The 23,435-nt window shown below is 40.8% G+C and overlaps 2 protein-coding genes and 1 long non-coding RNA gene across 4 annotated transcripts in view; 2 read left to right on the forward strand and 1 right to left on the reverse strand.

The window, feature by feature from the left end:
- Positions 1-4,278, forward strand: part of AGBL2 (AGBL carboxypeptidase 2) — a 26,490-nt gene extending 22,212 nt beyond the window's left edge. Inside the window, exons 16-18 of the mRNA XM_081330998.1 lie at positions 607-801; positions 1,147-1,189; positions 2,779-4,278. Coding sequence (XP_081187124.1) covers positions 607-801; positions 1,147-1,189; positions 2,779-3,076 — 536 coding nt within the window. The 3' untranslated portion in view covers positions 3,077-4,278. The remainder of the gene's footprint in view (positions 1-606; positions 802-1,146; positions 1,190-2,778) is intronic.
- Positions 1-20,714, reverse strand: part of LOC308670028 — a 25,506-nt gene extending 4,792 nt beyond the window's left edge. Inside the window, exons 1-2 of the long non-coding RNA XR_014026910.1 lie at positions 20,670-20,714; positions 1,480-1,571 (exon numbers count right to left, since the gene is read on the reverse strand). This is a non-coding gene — a long non-coding RNA (uncharacterized lncRNA). The remainder of the gene's footprint in view (positions 1-1,479; positions 1,572-20,669) is intronic.
- Positions 7,355-20,914, forward strand: MTCH2 (mitochondrial carrier 2). 2 transcript variants are annotated; one of them, XM_081331059.1, is made up of 13 exons: positions 7,355-7,644; positions 9,738-9,822; positions 10,820-10,926; positions 11,900-11,926; positions 12,123-12,179; positions 13,121-13,178; positions 14,193-14,244; positions 14,443-14,502; positions 14,885-14,978; positions 16,025-16,072; positions 18,665-18,732; positions 19,973-20,048; positions 20,725-20,914. In XM_081331059.1, the coding sequence occupies exons 1-13, from the start codon at positions 7,558-7,560 to the stop codon at positions 20,809-20,811; spliced, it is 906 nt and encodes a 301-aa protein (XP_081187185.1). In that variant the 5' UTR covers positions 7,355-7,557; the 3' UTR covers positions 20,812-20,914. The 2 variants fall into 2 exon arrangements, with proteins under 2 accessions (XP_081187185.1, XP_081187186.1); XM_081331060.1 differs by having other exon boundaries at positions 7,515-7,622.
- Positions 20,915-23,435: the final 2,521 nt, after the last annotated feature.

Genomic DNA, 23,435 nt, shown 5'->3' on the forward strand with positions numbered 1-23,435 from the left:
GCTGGCAGTCGGCAGTCAGCAGAATTAGCCTGCAATACTGCATTCTAACCACTGCGCAACCACGGCTCATGACTTAACATGCTGACAGCAGTACAAATCCTGCCTTGAAGCTCTTTTCCACTTGTTCAAAATAGAGATTCTATAAAAAAAAATCTTTGGAATAGTATGACCTTAAACCTCACTCAGAATAATCCAGTGAGAGTGCCATGGTATGATTTATAGATTTTAGAAATCATGGTTTTTGTGTTTGAAAACAATTGTGGGCATGAAATATTCCTTCTAAACCTTGGGCATGAGATAATGTTGAATGTGGTCAATACTAGATTATCTACTTTATTCAGTATCACTTTTTGCCTGTGACAAGGCAGAGCAAAAAAATATATATTGAAATATCATCCTCTCAAGACTGCTAACTGGGTAACATTGTTCAATTCTTACAAAAAGACTTTGCTGCATTATGTTAAACCACCAAATATTTATGCAAATGTATTTTATTTGGGATATATTAAAGTGAATAGGTAGAGTTTTTCTGATTCCAGAAAAGTGTATTTTAGAGAATTTTGAGATCCTTTCATTTGATATGTGCTTTCTATATCTGCTACATAGAGATTCCTAGAGGAAAACAGATGGTTCCCCTGACTGAATGTGAGTTCAAGATCAAGAATCCCAGCCCCCTCCTGATATCCACGATTCCTCTATCACCAATACAGCGACACAGTTTCACAACATCAACCATCAAACAGCTTCCTGCTCCATTTTATGGGCATTCCAATGGAGAACCTAATGGGAAACAGGATGCAGGTATGAGAAGCTGCAAATACCAAAAGACTAGCAAATTTTGTGGAACGTGTAAGAAATGAGATAAGTATTACTGGAAGTGTGGCTAATTATAGAAAAAGATTTCAACAGATTAAAAAAGAAACATACAAAGCTTGGACTAAAGCACGACCATTTGTTTATAATTAAAATGCCACTCAGACACCAGTTCTGTACCATGGGCTATGTAAGTGCAAAAACTGGTCTATTATAAATACTGCACCCTTGTTATCCACATAGAGAAAAAGGCTCTTAGAAAAAAATGCATTGCTGCTATTACTTTATGATTTTGCAGATGTTTTCCCAAAATGTATTTTTGTTTCTCTGTAGGTACCTCTCTTCCATCAACCTGCCCTGGAGTCAAACGGTACAGGTATTCCCATTTCCTAACTCTTGGAGATTATCGTGTTTAGTGAAATGGCACTGTTGTGTGCCCCAGACACTGAGGTTTAATCCTTGAACAGTTAAAGCTTGAACTTTTAAAAACTAACATTGTCCTGATATATTGCTCCATGTTTGATGTGTGTCTTTGAAGTTAGGTATTTAGCTTTGAATAGGAATATTGTTGATGTACAGTAACCATTGCTGTTCATCAGATTCTTTGGTCCTTTCCTCACTTGCACTTAAGCATGAAACAAACGTGCCCATTCAATATGTACTCACTCATCTAGGCACACTCCTCCATCACCATTAATTCTGCTTCCTTGCAGAGCTTGCAGACTTTTGGAAAACTGTGGTGAATAAGCTCTTATGATCTAAGAGGATAACATGTATATTCTCATTATATAGATACTCAGGGATAGAAGACTGTACAGAGAATATCTATTGGGTTAATGTCCCTACATATGGCCCCAAACCAGAGGAAGCAATTCCCATCTATTTGGGTGGAAAATGTAAGCTAAGTTAGTTCAGGATTAGCATCCCACAATATTTTTCCATAGGCTATTTAGGAATTTAGGAATATCTGATGCATCTGACAATTGGCCAAAACCCACTGAAAATTAAATATTTATTAATAAAATCCCATAATGATTTATAAAAGCCATTGAGTTCAATAATGACTTTCTGAAAACTACTGATTTTAGGAAGATCAGCAGAAGCTGGTTTCATATTTTCCCCCCAATATTTTTGTTGTTATCTGTGTAATAAACTTGAAGTGCTTTGAACTAAACTTCTGTTCCAGGTTTCTTGCACTTGACAATTTGCAACATTTTGCATTTTAGGCTTAAACGGTAGGTGCCACCCTACAACCCTAAATAAATTTTAAAAAGGGAGATTATTTATGAAAGAACACATCATCCTTCACCAATTACATTTAAGGTCTTAGAATTCAGGCATGGTGAACAGCATATTTACTAGAGATATAGTTGTCCGCTTATATAGACATCACATAATAATCACTTAAAGAAATACACTAAAATTATTAAATGTGCTTTTAACTCCTAAACGTCATTCACATCCATTCTATGGTACTGTTTTGCTTCTGAGGCTCTGAGTTTTTTAAAAATATATATGTATATATATTTCCCAGTAGTTGTGATAGGAAATGTCTTTCTTCTTTCTGCCATTCTTTCACTATTTTCTTTATCAAAATCCTACACTCTCCAGGAGGCAAAGTGATTAACAATATTTCTCCCTAAGGACAAACCATAATTAGTGGAGGGGATTACGAAGGGAAATCATTAAACATTCCAGCCCCCCCCCCCCCCCGGTACCATAGTTTCTGTGAAGAAACGAGAATCCCCTTGAGCCTGTACTTCAAAAAGGCAGAGAAAATGCACCCAACATTTGTTCTACCCTTTTTTTTAAATAAAAAAAAATCCATCGAGGAGGAAAAGGTGGAACCACCGTAAAGTGTATTTTGAGTTGTAGTAGTATGAACCATCTATTTGAAAACATGGTAATGTACTGTTTTTTACTATCATAAACTTATTTACCCTCCCCCCCCCACTTCCTGTTTAGGTCCTTGTGGTGGAACCCTGAAGTACCTTCTGTGACTTCAATGCTACGTCGAAGTCTCTCCTTGAAATCTCAGATTCTCTTAGGCAACAGACCTACGTGGCACTTGAGTCAAAGCCGGTCACAGGTTCTTCCTCATCGAGAATTCATATGGAAGCCTTTCCAAATTGACCCCATACTTCTGAGGGCAGAGAACTGTGCCAAAACCAAGAGACTACCAAAAGCAGTCGGTCAAAAATATTCATCACAAGATAGCAGAGAAACCATTCCAAGCATTAAGTTTGTGTACCAGGAGCCATGAACCCATGATTTTTTTAAAAAATAAGCTACACTGAGATAACAGCTGGTCAGTTGAAAGCAGGCACTCTCCTGTTTTGTATTTTTGTGTTACAAGCCTTTAGTGCAAAGACTGCTGCACATCTTCAGCGAATGAGAACTTGGAGCCTTGATGACAAAGACAGTAAATTCTCTTCTTTCCACAGATTAATAGCAAACTGTTCTGAAGGGCGTGGGTTTTCCTCCTTCATTCATATCTTAAGATAACTTAAGAGAAGCTGCATACAGATTTCCCACCTATTTGTTTTGCTGATAAGAAATAAAGAGGGCTATGAGCGGAGGGAGATTTCTGTGACAAAGCAGAATTGTGAGTAGGTAGTGTCATGAAACTATTAGAAGTTTTGATCTTTTTCACATCCTCTTATTTTAATAATTTGCTCCCTAATGAGATTCAAAATTAGCTCAAGGAAAAATCAATGCATGAATTTAGTACAAATTCAGTGAAAAAAGGAAGAGTTCTTTCTTCTTGAATATCTCCTCCTCCATTGAACTCATATTACTTTGGCAAATGTTGCTTTAGAAAACTTCCTCATCTTCAGCAGAATGTCACTCAAATCTTTCTCGTAGGAAATGTATGCACAAGGCTTTCTTTTTTATGATGAAGGATAAATTGCAAATTCTACAAATTCAATTTTATTGTTCATAGACTGTTATAAGAATACACCTGTTTACTGCTACAATGCACAAAAAGCAAGCAAAACTGTTACTGCATTTTTATCCTTTGGGTGAATGTATCACTCCCCTACTTCTTAGGAGTACACGGACAGACTTGGATTTTTATTACTGCCTGAGCTCATAATTAAAAAATAAAATGTGTATACATTAGAATACATAAAAATGTGCTGAAGATGCAGAGTTCATAAAATAATGTTTATGTTCTTAAAGTTGTGCAAAATTAAATAACTCTCTGTTAAAACATATTTATTGAAGCCATGTATTGGAACTTGTGTTTGGCTATGGATTTGGTATAATATTAATGAAGTTTGTATATGACTTACAAAGGCTAACAGGTTTTGAAACTTGTACAGACTGGGTTTTGTTCTGTTATTAAAAAAATTAAACCAATGACAAATTATAAGTACAGTGCTGCAAAGTAGTGTACATGAATGTATTAGAAATATTATTTTGCTTTTGTATTTTTCACATTACAGATTAAAGAAATTTACATAATAAGCCTGGTTTAACTGTCATATGTTTCACTGAAAAACAGTATAATGGCAACCAAAAGACATGGAAGGTTTATGGGCCAAATTTAAATTAATTCACACAAAGCACCTAAATATCTGATTACATTTGGCATCCTTGGGCATTTTTTCCTATTGACAAAATGACCATTTTTATACCTTCTGGGGCTCTTGAGGTTGTTTCCTGTTCCTGTCTGAGGCTTTGTATTTCCTGTGTCATGTACTTTGGCCTGAGTTTGAGTGTGCCTTGCTGATATTCTGATGGTGGTGGGTTAATCCTATTATGTTTCCTGTCCTTAGAATTTGGGTGGAGTATATAGATTTTAAGGGTCTGTGTCTTCCTGATCTCTTCAGCTTCTAGCTGGAGGACTCCAACCTTCCTGAATGGATTATTACATCTGCATTTCTAAAAGCTGGTTTCTGTTGAGTTGTCTGGCTGGGTGTGTGTGTGTAGAAGTTTCTGCCTTTTTAAAAAGATATTCTCCATTCCTTTGGGGAAATATATCTACCTTTTTAATATTCCCAAAAATATTTCTTTTCTCTGGATTGGAATACTGCACCCAGTTTTAGTCACCACGATGTAAAAAAAGATGTTGAGACTCTAGAAAGAGTACAGAGAAGAACAACAATGATGATTAGGGGATTGGAGACTAAAACACATGAGGAACGGCTGCTGGCATTGGGTATGTCTAGTTTAATAAAGAGAAGGATGAGGGGGACATGATAGCAGTATTCCAATATCTCAGGAGCTGCCACAAAGAAGAGGGAGTCACGGTATTCTCCAAAGCGCCCGAAGGCAGGACAAGAAGCAATGGATGGAAACTAATCAAGGAGAGAAGCAACCTAGAACTAAGGAGAAACTTCCTGACAGTTAGAACAATTAACCAGTGGAACAATCTGCCTCCAGAAATTGTGAATGCTCCAACACTAGAAGTTTTTAAGAAGAGACTGGACAGCCATTTGTCTGAAATGGTATAGGCTTTCCTGCCTGAGCAGGAGGTTGGACTAAATGACCTCCAAGGTCCCTTCCAACATCATCATCATTATTATAGTTTATTCAATTGTTTTTACAAATCAGTGTAAATTTTCCTCCCATACTAGTTAATATGCATTCATTGTCCTTAGTAAAAAGCATCTCTCCTGGCTTCTTTTAGTGCATATTTTAGAACATCCCACTTCCATTTTAGTATTGTATCTGAATCCTAGGGTGTATATTTCACTCAATACTTCCTCTATTGTGATGAATACTCCAAATAAGTAATAAAATCCAGGAAACTATATTATTAAACACTTTATTTTAAAATGGATACTATTCATTGATGTAAAATAAAACAAAATGCATTCACATGGCATGTAGTTTTTGAAATCACTTGTCAGTTACAGATGTCCTCATTTAGAGATTGTGAAAAAAAATCATTCATTCTACATTCTGCACATTGAGACTTGCATCTTAATAGGGTGCATGTAGAAAAGAAAGCCATATATCAGATATGAATGCAAATAAGTGGATTGCCATGCAAAAGACCATGCATAGCAATCGTTCAATTTTCTTATATTTTTTTGTGTCAACATACATTTTTTGCCAAAGTATTTGTCAACTACCCATTTTTTTCTTGTAAAGTTGTGTATCTTTGGGAACAGCTTTTTAATACTTTTAACTTTTGTATCCCATATAGAAATCTATTTGACATACCACAACATTACAAGTTTCATTATTGTCATCTTGTTGGGAAGTTTTTCAGGTTCAGCTATATAGAGAATGGTTCAGCTGCAACTGCTACTGTTCTGAAGACAGCATATTTTTCGTTCAGTATTAGGCATGATGCAATTAAAAAAACAAGAAAACATGAGGGGTTTTAATTGTATTGGGTTTTAGTTTAAATTGGGGACTTGATTTAATTAATTTTAATCTGATTTTAACTTTTGTATATTTGTTTTTAACTCTCCCTGTAAACCGCCCTGAGTCCTAAGGGGAATAGGGCGGTATATAAATTTAATAAAATAAATAAATAAAATAAAATAAATGATTTTCTTACTGGGTTACTCTGCAGAGCAGATAAGAGGGAAAAATGAAAGGAAAATGAATGTTGAGTAAAAGGATCTAATATTTACTTCAGTTAAGTCTATAATTGCACAAGAAACCCAGATTAAAAGGCAGAGATTTTTCCAACTAGCTTGGGTTGTATAGTGAAATATGTCAGAAACATATGGTGATGGCAGGAAGATCTGCCAGACAAACTACCCAAACCCACATGGATTTAAAGCAACAATATTCTATTGACTTACACTGAATTGTTTGAATTCAACATTATTTTTGAAAGGGCAGGTTATACAGTGCGGTCTGTAAATAAGCCATTTATTACAGTAACCTTGAGAAAACTGAAACTACTATTGAAAGCCGCACAGAACAGCAACAGCGAGTTGTGCTAAATTAGGTTTAGGTCACAACCATTGTAATGTTGCACATACTTACTTTAAAATAGACCTGACTGAATTAAATGGCAATGAGGGATTTCTTAATTCCTTTGCCAAGACCTACAGGCCTATGACCACAGCCAGCAAAGAAGGCATTTCTGTTGGCTTAGGGCCATTCGAACTAGCAATTAGTTATGTTACGTACAGCAAGATGTACAGAAAGCGACCAGTTTTGTTTCCTTAAACTGGAGGTGTCAGCGCAATCCTCACAAGGCATGTTTCTTTTAATTTAGATCGGCCCGTAAACCTCAAGACGAGCAACCCCAAAACTGGAAGAAGAGCGCGGGTGGTTGCTCTGACACCCACCCCCCCACTCCAAAACGCCCCGTTTCATTGGGCGATGAATTTTTTTCCCCCATTTTAAGTGCGAGTTGGGGACCCTCGGAGCGAAATTCAAACGCGAGGCCAGATCGACAGAAACGCCAAATTAGTGCAGCTGGCCGCCACTGCCGTTCCCAAGACACCTTTCGAAACACGGATCTATCATTCGATGAAGGGAATCTGGGCCAATGACGATTCGTCACACGTCTTAAAAAAAACAAAACAACAAAATCGGAAGATCCGATTTTATAGGCGGCGGCTCCTCCCCACCCCACCTCGGGCCTAACTCGCCCTTGCAGGTGGCGGAAACCGGAACCATTTAGGCCCGGAACTGATCGAAAGAGGGAACGGCGATAGGAGACTCTTTTTTTTTTTGGTCCTCCGCCGCAGGTCACGTGGTGCTGGTTGCACGACCGCTCCTTCTTCCGCTGCCCCCTCCCGCGGCGGAGCCCGGTGCGGCTGCAGCATGGCGGACACGACCTCCCAGGTGCTGCTGGGCTCCGGCTTCACGGTGCTCTCGCAGCCGCTTATGTACGTCAAGTTGCTAGTGCAGGTGAGACCTTTGGCCCCGCCGGCATTTCCCCTCGTGCGAGAGCGTGAGAAGGAGACGCCCGGGAGGGAGGGACCACCCTGAGCCGTCACGACCGCCCCTCGCTTTCTTCGGGGAGATTGACGTTGCTTTCTCGTCGGCGATGGCTCTTTCTTCTCCGGGTCGCTGTTCACCCTCGCCGTAGCAGGCTCACCCCAACCCTCGGGGCCTTTGCTTTGGCTTTGGCTGCCTTGGAGGGTCAACTCTTCTCTTGTTCCGATGTGAATACAGTCGCCGATCTGCAAGTCGTAAAGAAGCCACCGATATATATATATATATACACGGATCAGCTCTTCCCGATCGTCTCTCCTTCCTCCCCCCCCCCCCGCTTCTATTCTGTTCCTCTTGCCTAGAAACACCAATATTGTCAGAGATGAGGTTTCTTGAGGAACTGGAGCCACAGCTAGTCTTCTTCCCCCCCCCTCCAGAGCTTTGCAATCGAGTAATAGCAGAAACTTCCTTAATGCAGGATTGCAGTCCAGTTCTGGTGCTGCATGATGGGACAAGTGCCCTTAGACCCTTGGCAGAGTTCTCTGTTGTAGAAAGAATGCTTCCGCTGAGGTTTTGCTGCCGTGAGACATTCGGCCAGTTGCTTGTCACACTCGCACGCTGTTCTGCCACAGATGCTTTTTGACCCGCACTCTGTCTCGGATGTTTTACACAGCAGTTTGTAGCGCTGCCATTTTACCCTGTTGTGACATTTCAGAGAGAGCCTGGTGTGACGATAACAGCAGTCGTGCAAGAAACAACAGCGATCCACTGCATCCAGAGGCTTTCCAAAGCCGCCTGTTCCACAGTAGCAGCCGTATAGGTTGAGTGCTAGCAGTGGGATTCGCAGACGATCCCGATAACACCACAAAGTCAAAATCATATCCACGACACTGCGCTTTTCTCGTTTACTGCTTACACTTTGTTTAAATTCTTGCAGGAATAAAAGTCCCACTGTAAGCCATAGGGCAGTCTTCATTGCAGAAGCCATTTCAAATTTGTTTGTCCCACTCAGTTATCTTTGCAAGTGAGCTGATTTTCAAAATTCCAATCACTTTTCTAGTTTTATATGAACCTCATGTTTAAGTCTCTTATTCCAATTGGCAGTGTGAAGGACACTCCCAGACCAATTCTCAGTAATTTCAGACTTCTTTATTTAGTAACATTGGTTGTTGTTTCTGGCATGTTGTGCCTTTATATTTATTTCATTCTTGGCTGAAAATTGTAGTTTTGTAAGAATAACAGTCTTCTTGTACAATGTGCTTTCAGAACAAGAACTTCTAATCAAAAGTGCAAAGGATATTTAACCTTAACCTTTGAACCTTAAATTTGTAAAGACACTTGTTAACTGTATATCTGTCCACCAAGGGCCACTCAGAACCAGGAGTACATCTGTTTTTGTATGGAAGTCATTCTCTGTATGAGGAGTACATGTGTACTGTGAGAAATCAGAAAACTTGGTATTTGCTTGCCAATAATATTTTCTGCTAAACTGCAGATCTCCTAAATAATTTGTGTTGTGAATTGGAATGTGTGCGTCCGCCATGCTCCTAGCAAATCAATCAATGAATCACCAAAGAAGTTTCATCTTAAGAATTAACCACCTAATTGTTTTATAACTTAACCATCCTAGTCACAACACAATTTGAGGTAACAGGATGTATTAAGGGAAGTTTTCTGCTTTAGGTAATTAAATCTTAATAGCAAAATACTGCAAAAGAGTAAGAAGTGGTTAGATTTTGTTTGAAATTAAGAAAGATAAAGATTGCTTTGGAGGAGACATATATTTGCACTAGCGTTCTAAATTTGTCATATAATAAAAACAATGTTGTTATCCAATATACTAAATTGCAGATTATGTCAGTACTGGTCATATATTCCAAAATCACAACCAACTAATAGAAATAGAGCTTTTGGTATTGATACTTATAGCACTAGTACAAGAAAGGAACTTGTTAATGATATAATTGTGTTAATTGTGTGAAAAAACGTTGACTATTTCTTTGAGAGGATGTTCAATTTGTAGGCTATAATGTTCATTGTGGATGGTTCTTTTTTTTTTTTCAAAGGTGGGATATGAACCGCTCCCTCCAACTCTGGGAAGAAATATTTTTGGTCGGCATGTCTATCAACTGCCTGGTCTGTTTGCTTATGGTGAGTATATAATGTATGTATTTTGTAAATAAACTGCCTAAAACACAGTAGGATTGCTGTAGTTACTGATGTGTTTGTGAAAAATGCATGCCTTTCAACAAGACTTTTATCAGATATAGTATAATAGGTTTTGCAAAAGATAACTTTTGGAAAGTATAGTTAGGTAACAATATAGTGCATATTTAAACTGGATATTTAAAAAGAATGTCAAAACTATCTATATTCACTTTTGAATTCCAGGTAGTAAGCAGTGTTTTGTTAGTAATGTTTAGTCAATATTTCTTCCTGGGCTTAGAATCTTTTCAAGCACCATATTTTTAATTTGATTTACAAATGCATATGCATGTTATAGCAATGCCACATTTCCCCCCAGTATGCAGCTTATACAGTAACCTTTTAAAAAATCCCTGTTTAATATGGGGATTGAGTATCTGTTTTGAACTGTAGGTTTCTAGTCTTCAGCTATTTTGGGGTTAAACCCTTACTTGGTTGCCTGTTCATGATTTGATTTTTCTTCATGCATTTCTCTAATGATAGGCACTGAATCTCCATTGTTTGTTGTTTCTTCATATGTTTACTCAGAGAAGCCAGTTGTTTTTAACTTTGCTCATAGTTCTTGTTACTGTTGAGCAGAGATGGCAAGATAATGGAGCTTCAGATGTTTGGGGATTACAATTCTTATTACTTCTTAATGCTGGTCAAAGTAATAAAGAGTTGAGAGTTGATAAGGAGAGCTACAGATTGCTCATTCTTGCTATAGTATATAATAGAGTCTGGTAAGGACTAGTGTACATGATACGATTCTGTTGCTGCAGGTGTTATATGCAGCCAATGCATATTTCAATGTGCATTCAATGTACTTAATAGCAAAATTTCTCAAATGGCATTAAACAGAATTAAACTAGAATTTTCTAGCATGAGATAGATTCAGATATGTGGCACTTGGGGGAGAAGGGTGAATAATGGGACAGCTGCTTACCTCTGTTTATGTTTTCAGCAAAACACATTATGAAGATTGATGGGAGGGCTGGACTCTTCAAAGGTTTGGCTCCTAGACTCTGCTCAGGAGCCATTGGCACTGTAGTACACAGTAAAGTTTTACAGGTACTTTATAATTTGGTTGTATATTGTTTTAATATACAAAATATTTCAGATTTCAAATGCTTTATAATGTAAACCATTTTTGCTTGAATTTTGTAAATAACCTCTTAACAACTTTCTTACTGCAGAAATTGTCACTGAAAACCCCAACACATGGATAAGATTCTATTTTTTCAGCCTAGTCCAGTTTATTGTTCATTCCATATCTCTACCTGTGATTTGCATTCATTCTGCGAGCCAGAATTGCATGTCACAGCTCAAAGCCCCTAGCACTGAACTAGTTTGATGTTCAGTTCTTTGATCCTCAAAACCTTTTATTCCTAGAGTGTACAGATTTTATTTGATTTTAATGTAAAATGTTTAAACATTTCTGTGGTCTACCCGGATGGCAGCTGCAATTATTTTGTTAGGCCAGCTTATAATGGTGGTGATAGGTTACATATTGGAACAAATACGAAGCACACAATCAAGTTATATTACAGGCAGTCCTCTCTTAATGACCATTCATTCAGTGACCATTAGAAGTTACAGCAATGCTGATCAAATGGTTCTTATGCCTAGTCACTGAGGTTACAGCCATTGCAGTCCTCCAGGGGTCATGTGATCAGAATTCAGGTGTTTGGTGACCTACCTGCACTTAAGACCTTAGGGGTGCTTCAACAGCCTTTTTTCCTCAGAAACTGAACTGTTCTGTCAGATTTACATTTTGACGGAGTTTGCGTGTTTGCATTCTTCATTGACTGGGTAAGCTATGTGTTGAATTCTTGTTTATGGTGAGTTTGGTGCTCTAGTGATATGTTATAGAATGCATAGGCCAATGTAATCTGGTCTACAGAGCTTACCACTGAAGTAAAGAACCTCAGGAGGAGGATGGGAAAGGAATGTAAGTGCAATTATGTACATTTAATGGTTTGGGTAATAAAAGATTGAAGAGAGAAATTATGAGCTTATAGTTGTATATTTTTTTTCTATCTAGCAATGCCAGAATGCTGACCAAAGTGAGGTATGTCATAAAGTCCGTTCATAAATAAAACTCCTTTTTGAAATTAAAGTTCATAGAGCGTGCCTGTGTTCCGTACTGCAGTCTATATGGGAATGGAAGACTCTGCAGAATTCATAAATAAAATTAATAGTATACCTGGTATTGAGGATTCCATACCTGGTGGTTTTTTAGACTGGCTTTTTTTCTGCCTTTTTAGGAATTAGGGAATACTGACAAAGAATCCGGATCCTCTCTGGATCAAGTCATTAAAGAGGTAAGGTATGGAATTCATTTATCAGGGGACTGGCTGGCTGTGGATATTGCAGAAGAGCATTCCTGACCTGTCACCTGCCAAATCTGTTGGCTGGTGGATAATTGGAATGGTAACCGGTTGTTTCTGAAACCAGGAGATATGAAGCAACAGCCTGTTTGCCTACAGACTATAGATTGTATCATAATGAAGTTGAGAAGCATGAATATCTTATTAGCATAGGAAAGAATAGAAGCGAGATGTTTCTTTGCTGTCATGACATTCTGGCGTTGGTCAGAGCTATATAAAAGCTATATAAAAACTAGAAGCAAGGAAATGGGACAGCTTGGGGATGAGATCTGCTTACCCTGTCAACCCCCTCAGAACCCTGCCCAACCAGCAAAACCAAGTTTTAATACCCTTCTAGGAAGGTCAGAAGGGGGGAGCAGTTCTATTCTTCAGTAGTAAGAGTGTTTCTCGGGGCAGGGATCCATAGCGGAAAAGGCTCTTCTCCTTGACCCTGCTCCCTGAAATTCTTTAGATGGGGCATATTGGGATTTATTTGGGGTATACATCATATCGGGATTTGTCTAAGGCAGGGGTAGGCAACCTTGGCTCTTTTATGACTCGTGGACTTCAACTCCCAGAATTCCTGAGTCAGCATAGCTGACTCAGGAATTCTGGGAGTTGAAGTCCACGAGTCATAAAAGAGCCAAGGTTGCCTACCCCTGGTCTAAGGTGATAGCTGGGCAGTGACTTTTTTCTTAAGTAACTGAAAATGTGGTTGAAATAGATTGATCTATAGAGCAATGATAATTAATGAAAAATGTTTAATCTTAATACTTCCAATTATATGATGAGTAGCAGTTATTTAATCCTTTACTGGAATCTGGGTAGATGGGACATCTTGCCCTTTCTTTGGCTAACTTTTCTTCTAATATGTCTCCAACTGTTTTTCCTCTTAGACCTCTCAAGAGATGATTGCGCGTTCTGCTGCTACACTAGTCACCCATCCATTTCATGGTATGTATAGATTAATCTGTCAGTTCAGTTTCAGTCGTGTCATTGTAACTCCCAGATACAGAAAAAAACTCCCTCCCCTTTTGGCAGTGATTGATAATGAACTATTGGAAACATGTCCACCCTATTTTCCTCAGTGAGCTTTAACTAACTAACAAGGTGAAGGGTTAAAAACCGCCATGAAATCAAATACACTGGAGCCAGCAGTGAATTAAAAAAATAAATGACTGTGAACACACAAATTTAACCATAACAAGCCCATAACAATCAAATCAAGACTCTGGCCATGCTTGAGGATGTCCTTTGAAGAGGCAATGAGAGGAACTCAGCTGAGGAGGATGTGCCAGGAGTGCAGCTAATGGAAAGGCCCTCTTCTCCTGAGCCTCAGTGAAATGGGTTTGTAGAGGTGTTGCAATACGCAAGAAGATCTTTGATGATAACTTCAAAAGGTGGGCAGGTAATATGGGGTAGGGTAGTTCTATTGGTGTCCTTAATCTCAAGTTTCCTCCCACAGAAAGAGATCTCTTCTCATAGCACTTCTCATAGCTGATTCAGTAAGAGATTTATGTCTCCCAAATACATTACCTCAGAACACCCTGGCCACAAGATTTTATCCAGTCTGATTTCCTAATAATTGTAAAATGCCACTGCAGTAATCCAGATACAGTTTAATTCAGGAAGATAACATTGTTGTCAGATGAGCCATCTGTAGGAATGGCTGTAATTGGCATTCCAGCCTCAGCTGAGCAAAGTTCTTGGCCATAATCTGATTGTTTCAGATCCAAAAGAATCCTAGATGCTGAACCTGACATTTTCAAAAGGAGCTCTATTTCAACCCACATATTGCATCCACTTTACTAGATAGGCTGTACCATTCATGGTTGTAGCTATTATGCCTAGATTCACCTTGAGTTAAAAATGTTGGGATTATATGCTCCTGTATAAATGCAAATGGATGGAGTTTAGGTGAGGTCTTCCTTAACAATAGTTTTTCGCTTTTGACTCCTTGCTCTTTAGTGATCACCTTGAGGTGTATGGTGCAATTCATTGGCAGAGAGACCAAGTACAGGTATACACATATTTGCAATGAAATTGGCTTCATTGGGGTTTTAACCCATACAACGGATGGAACCGAGGGCTGGGAGATAAATTAATGTATGATGTCAGAAGGGTTCTGTTGTTGTAATTAGTAATGGTGTCTGTGGGAGAGGAAATCACATGTTATTTGTTAGAGACTTGATGGATTGTTTTCCCCTTCAATTTTCAGCGGAGTGTTTACCTCTTTTGTCACCATTTACCAGGAAGAGGGCATCTTTGGATTTTTTGCGTGAGTACTTTTTAGAGTGCGTTTTTACCATTTATGAGTGCCATGATAGCTAGTGCAGGGATAAGATGGATTTTACCTGGGATTTTCTCAGAAAGAGCACAGAATGCCACTGCGTATTGTATTAGTTACTGGAGAAAGGCTATTATTTGCTTGCTTTCATAAGGCATCTGATTGGATGTTTTAGGCGAAGCAGAATTCTTAGGCAATGCACCATCCCAAGGTGGGTGGCAAAAATGGTGGTTTTCTTTTCTTGGTGTTGCTCATCCTAGTCTTGCACAGTGTTGAGCAGTTTCCTGCCATGTGAGCAGTTAGTGGCAAGTGTGTTGACATGTTAGTGTTGAAGTTATCCAGCCTTATTACCAGTCAGCTGTTTTCGTTTCAGGGGCCTGATTCCCCGCCTGCTCGGAGATATCCTATCCTTGTGGCTTTGTAATATGCTGGCCTACCTCATCAATACCTATGCACTGGAGAATGGGGTAAGTATTCTGCTTGTAGAGTGCTGTGTCCTTAGCTGAAGCTGCAATGAATGCTGAGCTCCATTTGGTTTTAAAGCATAGTGCAGTTTTCTGGTATTGGCCTTGAAGGTGCCTATTCTCACTGTGCCACAGCATCCTCAAAAGACATGCGTGAAATGAAAAATGTAGTTTGTTTCATACATACATGGAACAAACGCTTTCTGTTTCTGTCAAACTATTCTGAGTGGTCCATGGCTCAGCAGAACTGAAACCTAAGACTCCCAAGGTTTGTCCTGGGCTCTAGCAAAAATAAATTTGAGGTAATCTTTTAGAGCAAGAAGGCAAGACTGATACACCTCACCCTTCTTTCCCCTCTTGTCTGTTCACTTGTCTGCCCCTGCAGCTTCCCAACAGCTTGTATTTAGCTGCTGCTATGCTGCTGCTGATGTCCGGATGCCTAATACCCCACCTGGAGCACAGTTGCCTTGGGGTGATTTCCAAGCCAAACGCATAATTCTCAGTTCTGTGTCAGGATGAAGAATTTGGATTACAGTTCAGGCACAGATCACCCACATTAAAGTATTGGTTTCAGGCATAGGATGGTCTGTGCAAAGAATGCTTTACAAATCCCAGCTCACGAGTATTAGCTAAGTCAAGTATTTTCTCTGTTCACAACCTACACGCGTGGCTGTTAAGAACCTATACATATACTAATACATATTAGTACCACATCTTGTGGGGATAAGTTGGCTTTCTCAGGCAATGCATTTTGGTTACAAAAGCAAAGGGTCCTTTGGAAGCACGCAGGGGGATAAATAAATGTAGCCCCTTGCAGTACCTTCTTAAAAGAAACCCAATTGCCCTCATTGGCTGCTGTATGACCCTCAGAAAAAAACTCCTTGGGGACAGGGCTGTGTTTAGACTGTTGCATGCACTGAAGCATCTCTTTGCCTTGAACCCGAAGCCTTGCAGTCCTGGGAGGCATTGTCTTTAGCTTTGTGTCAAAAGTTGGGAATGACCTCTGTCATTGAGGAATGTGTGTTTTTAGTCATGAATCTTCTTTCTAGGTCTCCACCATGACTGAGATGAAGGGTTACTCTCAGGCTGTCACCTCAGTGAGTGTATAATTTGTCTTATTTTCTTTGATATAGATGAAAGGAAAAAGGTTCCAAGAGGACCACAAACCTCATAACTCACTTTTAAACCTTTGGTCCTGGTGGTCTTGTGAGGGATGCCAGAGAATGGTATTGAACTAATGGTGTTGAAAACACCTTTCAATTTTCCGCCTTCAGACTCTCTGTCCAAGATTGGAATTTACAACTTCTTCACTAGAGATGTATCAGCCACGGAGGCACTTGACCGAGTTGTACCCTTGCGGCCCCTAACCCGGCGCAGATCCCAATGGGCTCCATGGTTCTCCGCGGAGCTCCGGGAGATGAAGCGTCGGAGACGGGGCCTAGAGAGCGTTTGGAGGTCCAGCCGATCTGAATCCGACCGATTGCGACTAAGAACCCATATTAGGTCTTATCTCGCAGCGATGAGGGTGGCGAGGTCTAACTACTTCGCTGCCCTCATCGCGTCCGCAGATAATCGCCCGGCTGCCCTGTTTAGGGTGACCCGCTCCCTCCTTAATCAGGAGGTGAGTGAGGAACCCTTGCAGGGACGTGCCGAGGAATTTAGTCAACATCTGTCGGACAAAATCGCTCGGATTCAGACCGGTTTGGACTCCGACTGGGCAGTATCGGACGATCAGGACACGAGCAGTCTTGTCAATGTCACCTGGGAGGGGACACGAGGCTGGTTCCAGGCGGTTATATCTGCCTCTCTGAGTGAGGGTAGTTTTCCCGCCGCCTTGAAAGAGGCGGTGGTAAGACCTCTCCTCAAGAAGCCTGCCTTGGACCCGGCTGTTTTGAATAACTTTCATCCGGTCTCCAACCTTCGCTTTCTTGCGAAGGTTGTTGAGAGTGTGGTGGCGCATCAGCTCCCTCTGGTCCTGGATGAAGCGGATTATCTAGACCCGTACCAATCGGGCTTCAGGCCCGGGTACAGCACGGAGACGGCATTGGTCGCGCTGGTGAATGATCTCTGGAGGGCTCGGGACAGGGGATATTCCTCTGTCCTAGTCCTATTAGACCTCTCAGCGGCTTTCGATACCATCGACCATGGTATCCTGCTGCGGCGTCTCAGGAGATTGGGAGTGGGAGGCACGGTTCTTCAGTGGTTCTCCTCCTATCTCCTGGGACGCTCACAGTCGGTGTTGGCAGGGGGGCAGAGGTCGACCGCGAGGCCTCTCGTTTGTGGAGTCCCTCAGGGGTCGGTCCTCTCGCCTCTCCTGTTCAACATCTACATGAAACCGCTGGGTGAGATCATTCGTGGTTTTGGAGTTGGGTATCATCAGTATGCCGATGATACCCAACTTTTCATTTCGACCCCAAACCACCCCAGTGATGCCCTCGACGTGATGTCCCGGTGCCTGGAGGCGGTCCGGGTCTGGATGGGGAGGAACAGGCTTCGACTCAACCCTGACAAGACTGAGTGGCTGTGCGTACCGGCATCTCGGGATATTCAGGATATCCCACCCCTCACTATGGGGGGTGAGTCATTATCTCCTGTAGATAGGGCTCGCAACTTGGGAGTCCTCCTAGATTCACAACTCTCCTTAGAAGACCATATTGTAGCTGTGACTAGGGGGGCCTTCGCCCAGGTTCGCCTGGTGCGCCAGTTGCGGCCCTATCTAGACCGGGATGCCTTACGTACGGTCACTCATGCGCTCGTGACCTCTCGTCTTGATTACTGCAACGCTCTCTACATGGGGCTACCCTTGAAGACCACTCGGAGGCTCCAACTGGTACAGAATGCAGCCGCGAGAGTTGTACTGGGAGTTTCCCGATACTCCCATGTCACACCTTTGCTCCGCGAGCTGCATTGGCTACCAGTTGTCTTCCGGGTGAGGTTCAAGGTGTTGGTAATGACCTACAAAGCCCTTCATGGCATGGGTCCGGAATACCTTGGGGAGCACCTGCAGCCGGCGTCAACTTCCCTCCGCCCAGTACGCTCCCACAGAGAGGGCCTCCTCAGGGTGCCACCGGTCAAAGAATGCCGACTGGTGGCCCCCAGGGGGAGGGCGTTCTCTGTGGGTGCACCGGATTTATGGAACCATCTTCCGGTTGAGCTCCGGATGGCGCCCGATCTCCGCTCCTTCCGGCGCGATCTTAAAACCCATCTCTTTAAACAAGCTGGCCTGGCCTGATAGGACGGGGTGGGATTTTTAATTAATGAATTTTAATCTTAAATTTGTATTAATTTTATGGGCATTGTTTAATTATGTTTTAATAATCTTAATTTTTGTATCTAGTTTTTTATGTATTGCCCTGTTCACCGCCCTGAGTCCCTAGGGAGAAGGGCGGTATATAAATTAAATAAATAAATAAATAAATAAATAAATAAATAAATAAATAAATAAATGCTGTTGCTAAGTTCAGATTACTTTGGGGGCTTAGCTAAGTAGTTGCCAGTCTTTGCCTTTGCTTTTGCTTTGTTATCAGTGTAAGAGTTTATCCTTCTGTTAAGTCCACCAGGTTGCTGTTCTGTATGGGGCGTGGGTTAGTGGTGGTTCTGTCATTATCTAGTCCTCAGCCTTGTGGGTGAGGAAAGAAGTGGTGGCATATACTTTTTCACTGATACATCATGCTGTCTTGTACTTTCAGTTCTTTACCGGTATGCTAACCTACCCCTTCACACTTGTTTCAAACCTGATGGCCATTAATAGCTGTGGGTAAGTGCACACTTTTTCTCTCGCTTGCTTTTCTTTTTGAAATGCGCGGCACACAAAGCTCGGTTTTATTTTTCAGGCCTCATTCTTCAGTAATTATTGAGAATCTTAGCAGTATGCTGTGCCTTTGCCACAATGTTCGTGTTTTCAGTAATTGCTGTTTGGAATGTTCATACCATAGCCAACCCAGCTAAAAAAAAGTTTTGTGACATTTTTATAGGAGGTTGTTGGGATGACTAAAAGAACTCAAAAGTTTTAATTTAAAAGTACAGTGGCCAAAACCCCCATTTTTTTTTATAGTGCCCTGCCTAAAACCAAAATATTTGTGGCTGGAGAAAGAGCTAAAGGTTTTGTTTTTTTTTTTAAAAAAAACCCTTTTAAGATTTGTGGGTAGCGGCAAATCCAGCACACTTTTAGAAATTCATTATATAAGCATATAAAGTATTGAAAATAGTTTGGACTTTTTCATTTGGTATTGTCCAATTGTATGGAATGGGAATCTACTTTAAAGTTTTTAGGAATAACTCTGGAGCCAGAAACTGCCAGGATTGTGTTTCTTTCCTGTAATACATTATTCTGTGGCAATAGCTCTGCTAATAAAAAGATAAATTCCAAATTTGTGGGATCAGATCTTTCCGGTTTCACATTCCAGTTTTGACCAGTGAGATCTTTGCAGTAGAATTAACAGTAGGTTATGAAAATGATAGTCCCTCTCATTTGTGCCAAATATCCACTGTTCAGAGTGTGCGAATTCCATTTAGCTCTTATCTGCACTTTGGTGGCTGTTTAGAAATAAATGCAGGTTAGCTTAGTATAACATACTGTAAGGTGAGCATGCACAGCCTAAGCCAATAACAATATGTTAAGAAATATTTCCATTTGTTAATTCTTACAATACAGCCAGTTTCATGGTGGCATTCCAAATGCCGATATAGAATGGTGAGGACAACCTTTAGTTTCTGGTTGCTAATTTGCTAAGTTATAATTTCTGTCCCTTCCATTGTAAATAATGTGTTGATTATTAGACTGCTCTCCCATATAGAAGCCAGTTGCAAGGCAGTTTTCTGTCAGGGTACCTGTTGAGTTTTGTCTCAAACACCTTAGCTTCTGCTTGATCCCGTTTCCTCGTGCAGCAAAAAGGGCTGGGCTGGAAATGGCATCTAAGCTGTGATCTTCAAACAGGCGCCTGGCACTGAAACCTGGTAGTGAGTGAATTCTGTAAGCCTTGCTTTCTATTTTCTAGGCTCGCTGCTGGCCTCCCACCTTATGCACCAGCGTATACCTCCTGGTTACACTGCTGGAGCCAGCTGCATCGGGAGGTATGTCTAAAATGTCTGTCCTTCCTTACAGGATCCTGATGTTTTGCTTGGATATAGGTATAGAATTGAGGTGGCAGAGTCCCTCCTTTGGGCATACCTACCATCTAAGTAGGGACGCGGTGGCTCAGTGGGTTGGGATGCTGAGCTTGTCGATCAGAAGATCGGCAGTGTGGCGGGTCGAATCCCGAGTGCCGCGTAACAGAGTGAGCGCCTGTTACTCATCCCAGCTCCTGCCAACCTAGCAGTTCGAAAGCACGTAAAAATGCAAGTAGAAAAAGAGGGACCACTACGGTGGGAAGGTAACAGCGTTCCGTGCTCCTTTGGCATCTAGTCATGCCGGCTACATGACCATGGAGACGTCCTCGGACAAGCGCTGGCTCTTCGGCTTTGAAACGGAGATGAGCACCGGCCCCTAGAGTTGGAAATGACTAGCACGCATGTGCGGGGGAACCTTTACCATTACCTTTACCTTTACCATCTAAGTAAAAAAGTTGTCCTGCTGTAGCTTACACACACACCTCTCCCTCCCCCTCCCCCCTCTCTCTTACACACACACACACACAAATTGCATATTAGCTGGCCCTCAAACCTCAGCTGCTGTATAGTGTGTGAATTTCATACCGTCGCAGTGCTCTCTCTACGAGACTCTCAGCTGCTTCATTTTCCTCTCATTTAGGGCAACATGAGCCGAGGCAACAGCCTGTTTTTCCGGAAGGTACCTGCAGGAAAACGATACGTGTGGGAAGAGAAGAGATTTCAATGAGTCCACAGCCTTTTGTGGCTGCTCCAGATACACAGAATGATGGCAGTGTGTTGATTTCTATACAGTTTTTTTAAAAAATAATCATTTAACCTTGGGAAATGGACTTGACTGTGAGCATGACTTAATGACAAAAGTAAAAGGGAAAATCCTGTTCCCACCTCTGAAACATTGGGGTAATTGCCAAAAAGTTGCCACACTTGGGGGGGTGGGGGGAAATGGAGGGTTACTGGCTTGTGAATAGGGATATTTTTTTAACTTTCTCCAGAGAAAAACATCTGTGTTGGGAATACTCGCGCCCCCCTCATGTTCTTGCTATACTACCCAGGTATTACTGCGACTTGGTTGCAAAGCTATAGAAACAAGCTGCTGGTGGAACGAGATGGGTTCTGTTTGGCCTTGTGCCTTTTATTTGCAGCTGCTAAATCAATTTGGGGAATGTGGACCAATTGTTCTTTTCCTTACACAGGGACACAGTCATTTCTCAGTCTTCATTCTTTCAAACATATTGTTAAACTTCGCTTTAGTTAAGCCCAGAAGATGAGTCTGCTTGTCTATACAAGAAGGTTCAGCGTTACCAAGCAGCAGCCAGAGCCTGTGTTCTGCCACCCAGCAGGTTCAGAAAACATCTTTCACTTTTTCTGCAAAATGATTGAGGGAGCTTTACTCTTGATGGCCATGGAAAGGAGATGCCATTTTCAATAGATCACAGTATGAATTTAGAAATTTTCTTCCAAAGTCAACACAAACGTTTTAAAAAGGAAGATCCGTTGTCATGGCGAGAAAGCCGCCTAATTTGTTTTTTTCTCCCATTCTGCCCACAAATAATCCTACAGAGGGATAGCTTTACTCAAAATTGAATTCTGTGCAATATTTCAGTCGAAAACGGAGTGTTGAAACTTTTGGGCAGAAAAGCCTTTCGTCTGGCATTCATGTGGAAGTTCTAAATAAATAACCATCTTTTGATGATGGCTATTCTGCCACAGGATGGAAAGGTGTGAAGTAGGGTCCTTTGGGTACAAGAGATTCCAGAACAGGTGAGGCTACCCTTATAGTTGTGCCTGGGAAATAATGCTGTTCAAAAATGTGATCATGAAACTTACTGGCAGTGCAGAAAGTTACGGGATTAATTCAGTATGCTCTTAAAATTCTATTAGAATTTTATAATGTCAATAAAGCTATAGCTGTATCTGGAGGACATAATTGATATACATTTGTAATATGGTCCTACCAGCTACCCAATGGGATAGACCGTAAAATTTGGTCCCATCCATGTCTTCATCCTGTATTATCTGTGTTAGTATCTGGTAGAACAAGAGCTTTTTCTGTCCCTTTTTATGATTTTTTAAAAGAGAAGATTATCCATATTTGACCATGCCACAGTCCTCAAAGGAGTTCTAAGTAGATTGGGCATTTAGATTGTCAGCTATCAGATTCTAAAGTTTGTTGCCTCCATATAGTTGAATGTAAAATCATAATTATGACCAGCAATTCAGCAAGGGTTACATTTCCAAACCCCTGCTCTTTAGAATCCATCTAAATGGGATTTAAGGTGGTTTTATTTTATTTTGGGATTAGAAAAGGCTAGCTGTTTTGGGCATGATGGATAGAATACATATATGAACAAATTAACAAACACCCAGGGTGTGTTACATTGATGAAATGAGGAATGCAGAAACAGTAAATACTTGTGAATTCTGCTAATGACGGCTGGCATGCTATGATGTACTTGGGCAAGATGCTTAGAATTTGAAGGGGTTAAGAGCTTCAAGAATTAAGCTAGAGGCTTAAAGCCCTACTCAGGAATATATCTTTCTGGTAAACTCTTGACAACTGAATGTCTTCTTCAGACCTTGTGGTATATGATAGTCCTTGACTCCTGTAAGAGTCTGAGGCCCTATGGCTTTGTTTAAATAGCCCAAAACCCATGTATGATGCTTAAAACTAGTGACTTTATTTTTCTCACTGATAAAATGAGAAATGGTTTCTTCAGTTATTCTTAAAGTACCTTGTCAGAAGTATGATTTTTTTTATGTGTGTGGGTGGGAAGTGGTTCATGCTAGTGAAATCTTTATTAACATCCATTGATCTTCAAAACACTGCATTTTATAAATGCAGGCATCAATTGGAGGGTTATGGTCAGAAATCAAATATTATGCAGTGTTTATCCTATTCATCATTTGGGATCTCCAAAACTGTATTTTTAGCATTTTACTAAGCCTCTATGGCTGTGCCAAAGTGGTGTTAACATGTCAGAACATATTGAAGAAACTCCATTCTTGCATGGTTGACCTGTCCAGCCTGCCAGAAGATCTCATTCAGTTATTTCTGTCTGTCATTGGAAGGTTTGGGAAACCCAGTTTGTAATTTGATATCCAAAATATTGATTAAATTCCAATCTAAAGTCATCCAATATCAAGAGGAAAGGTGGCTGACATCATAGTTTGCAAAAGATACTGTACAGTCTAGTTTTCTGTTGAACTTGTTTCTGTGACATAAACATAAACATAAACATACTATAGATTCTCCAGAACATCATCCTTTCATGAGCAATCCATATAATTACTTGGCTAATTCTGTACTGCCATCTGAATACAGCTTTTGCCATGGCATGAGTTCAAAAACTA

The sequence above is a fragment of the Vipera berus genome (genome assembly GCF_964194415.1).
Source record: "Vipera berus genome assembly, chromosome: 1".
Lineage (NCBI taxonomy): Eukaryota > Metazoa > Chordata > Lepidosauria > Squamata > Viperidae > Vipera > Vipera berus.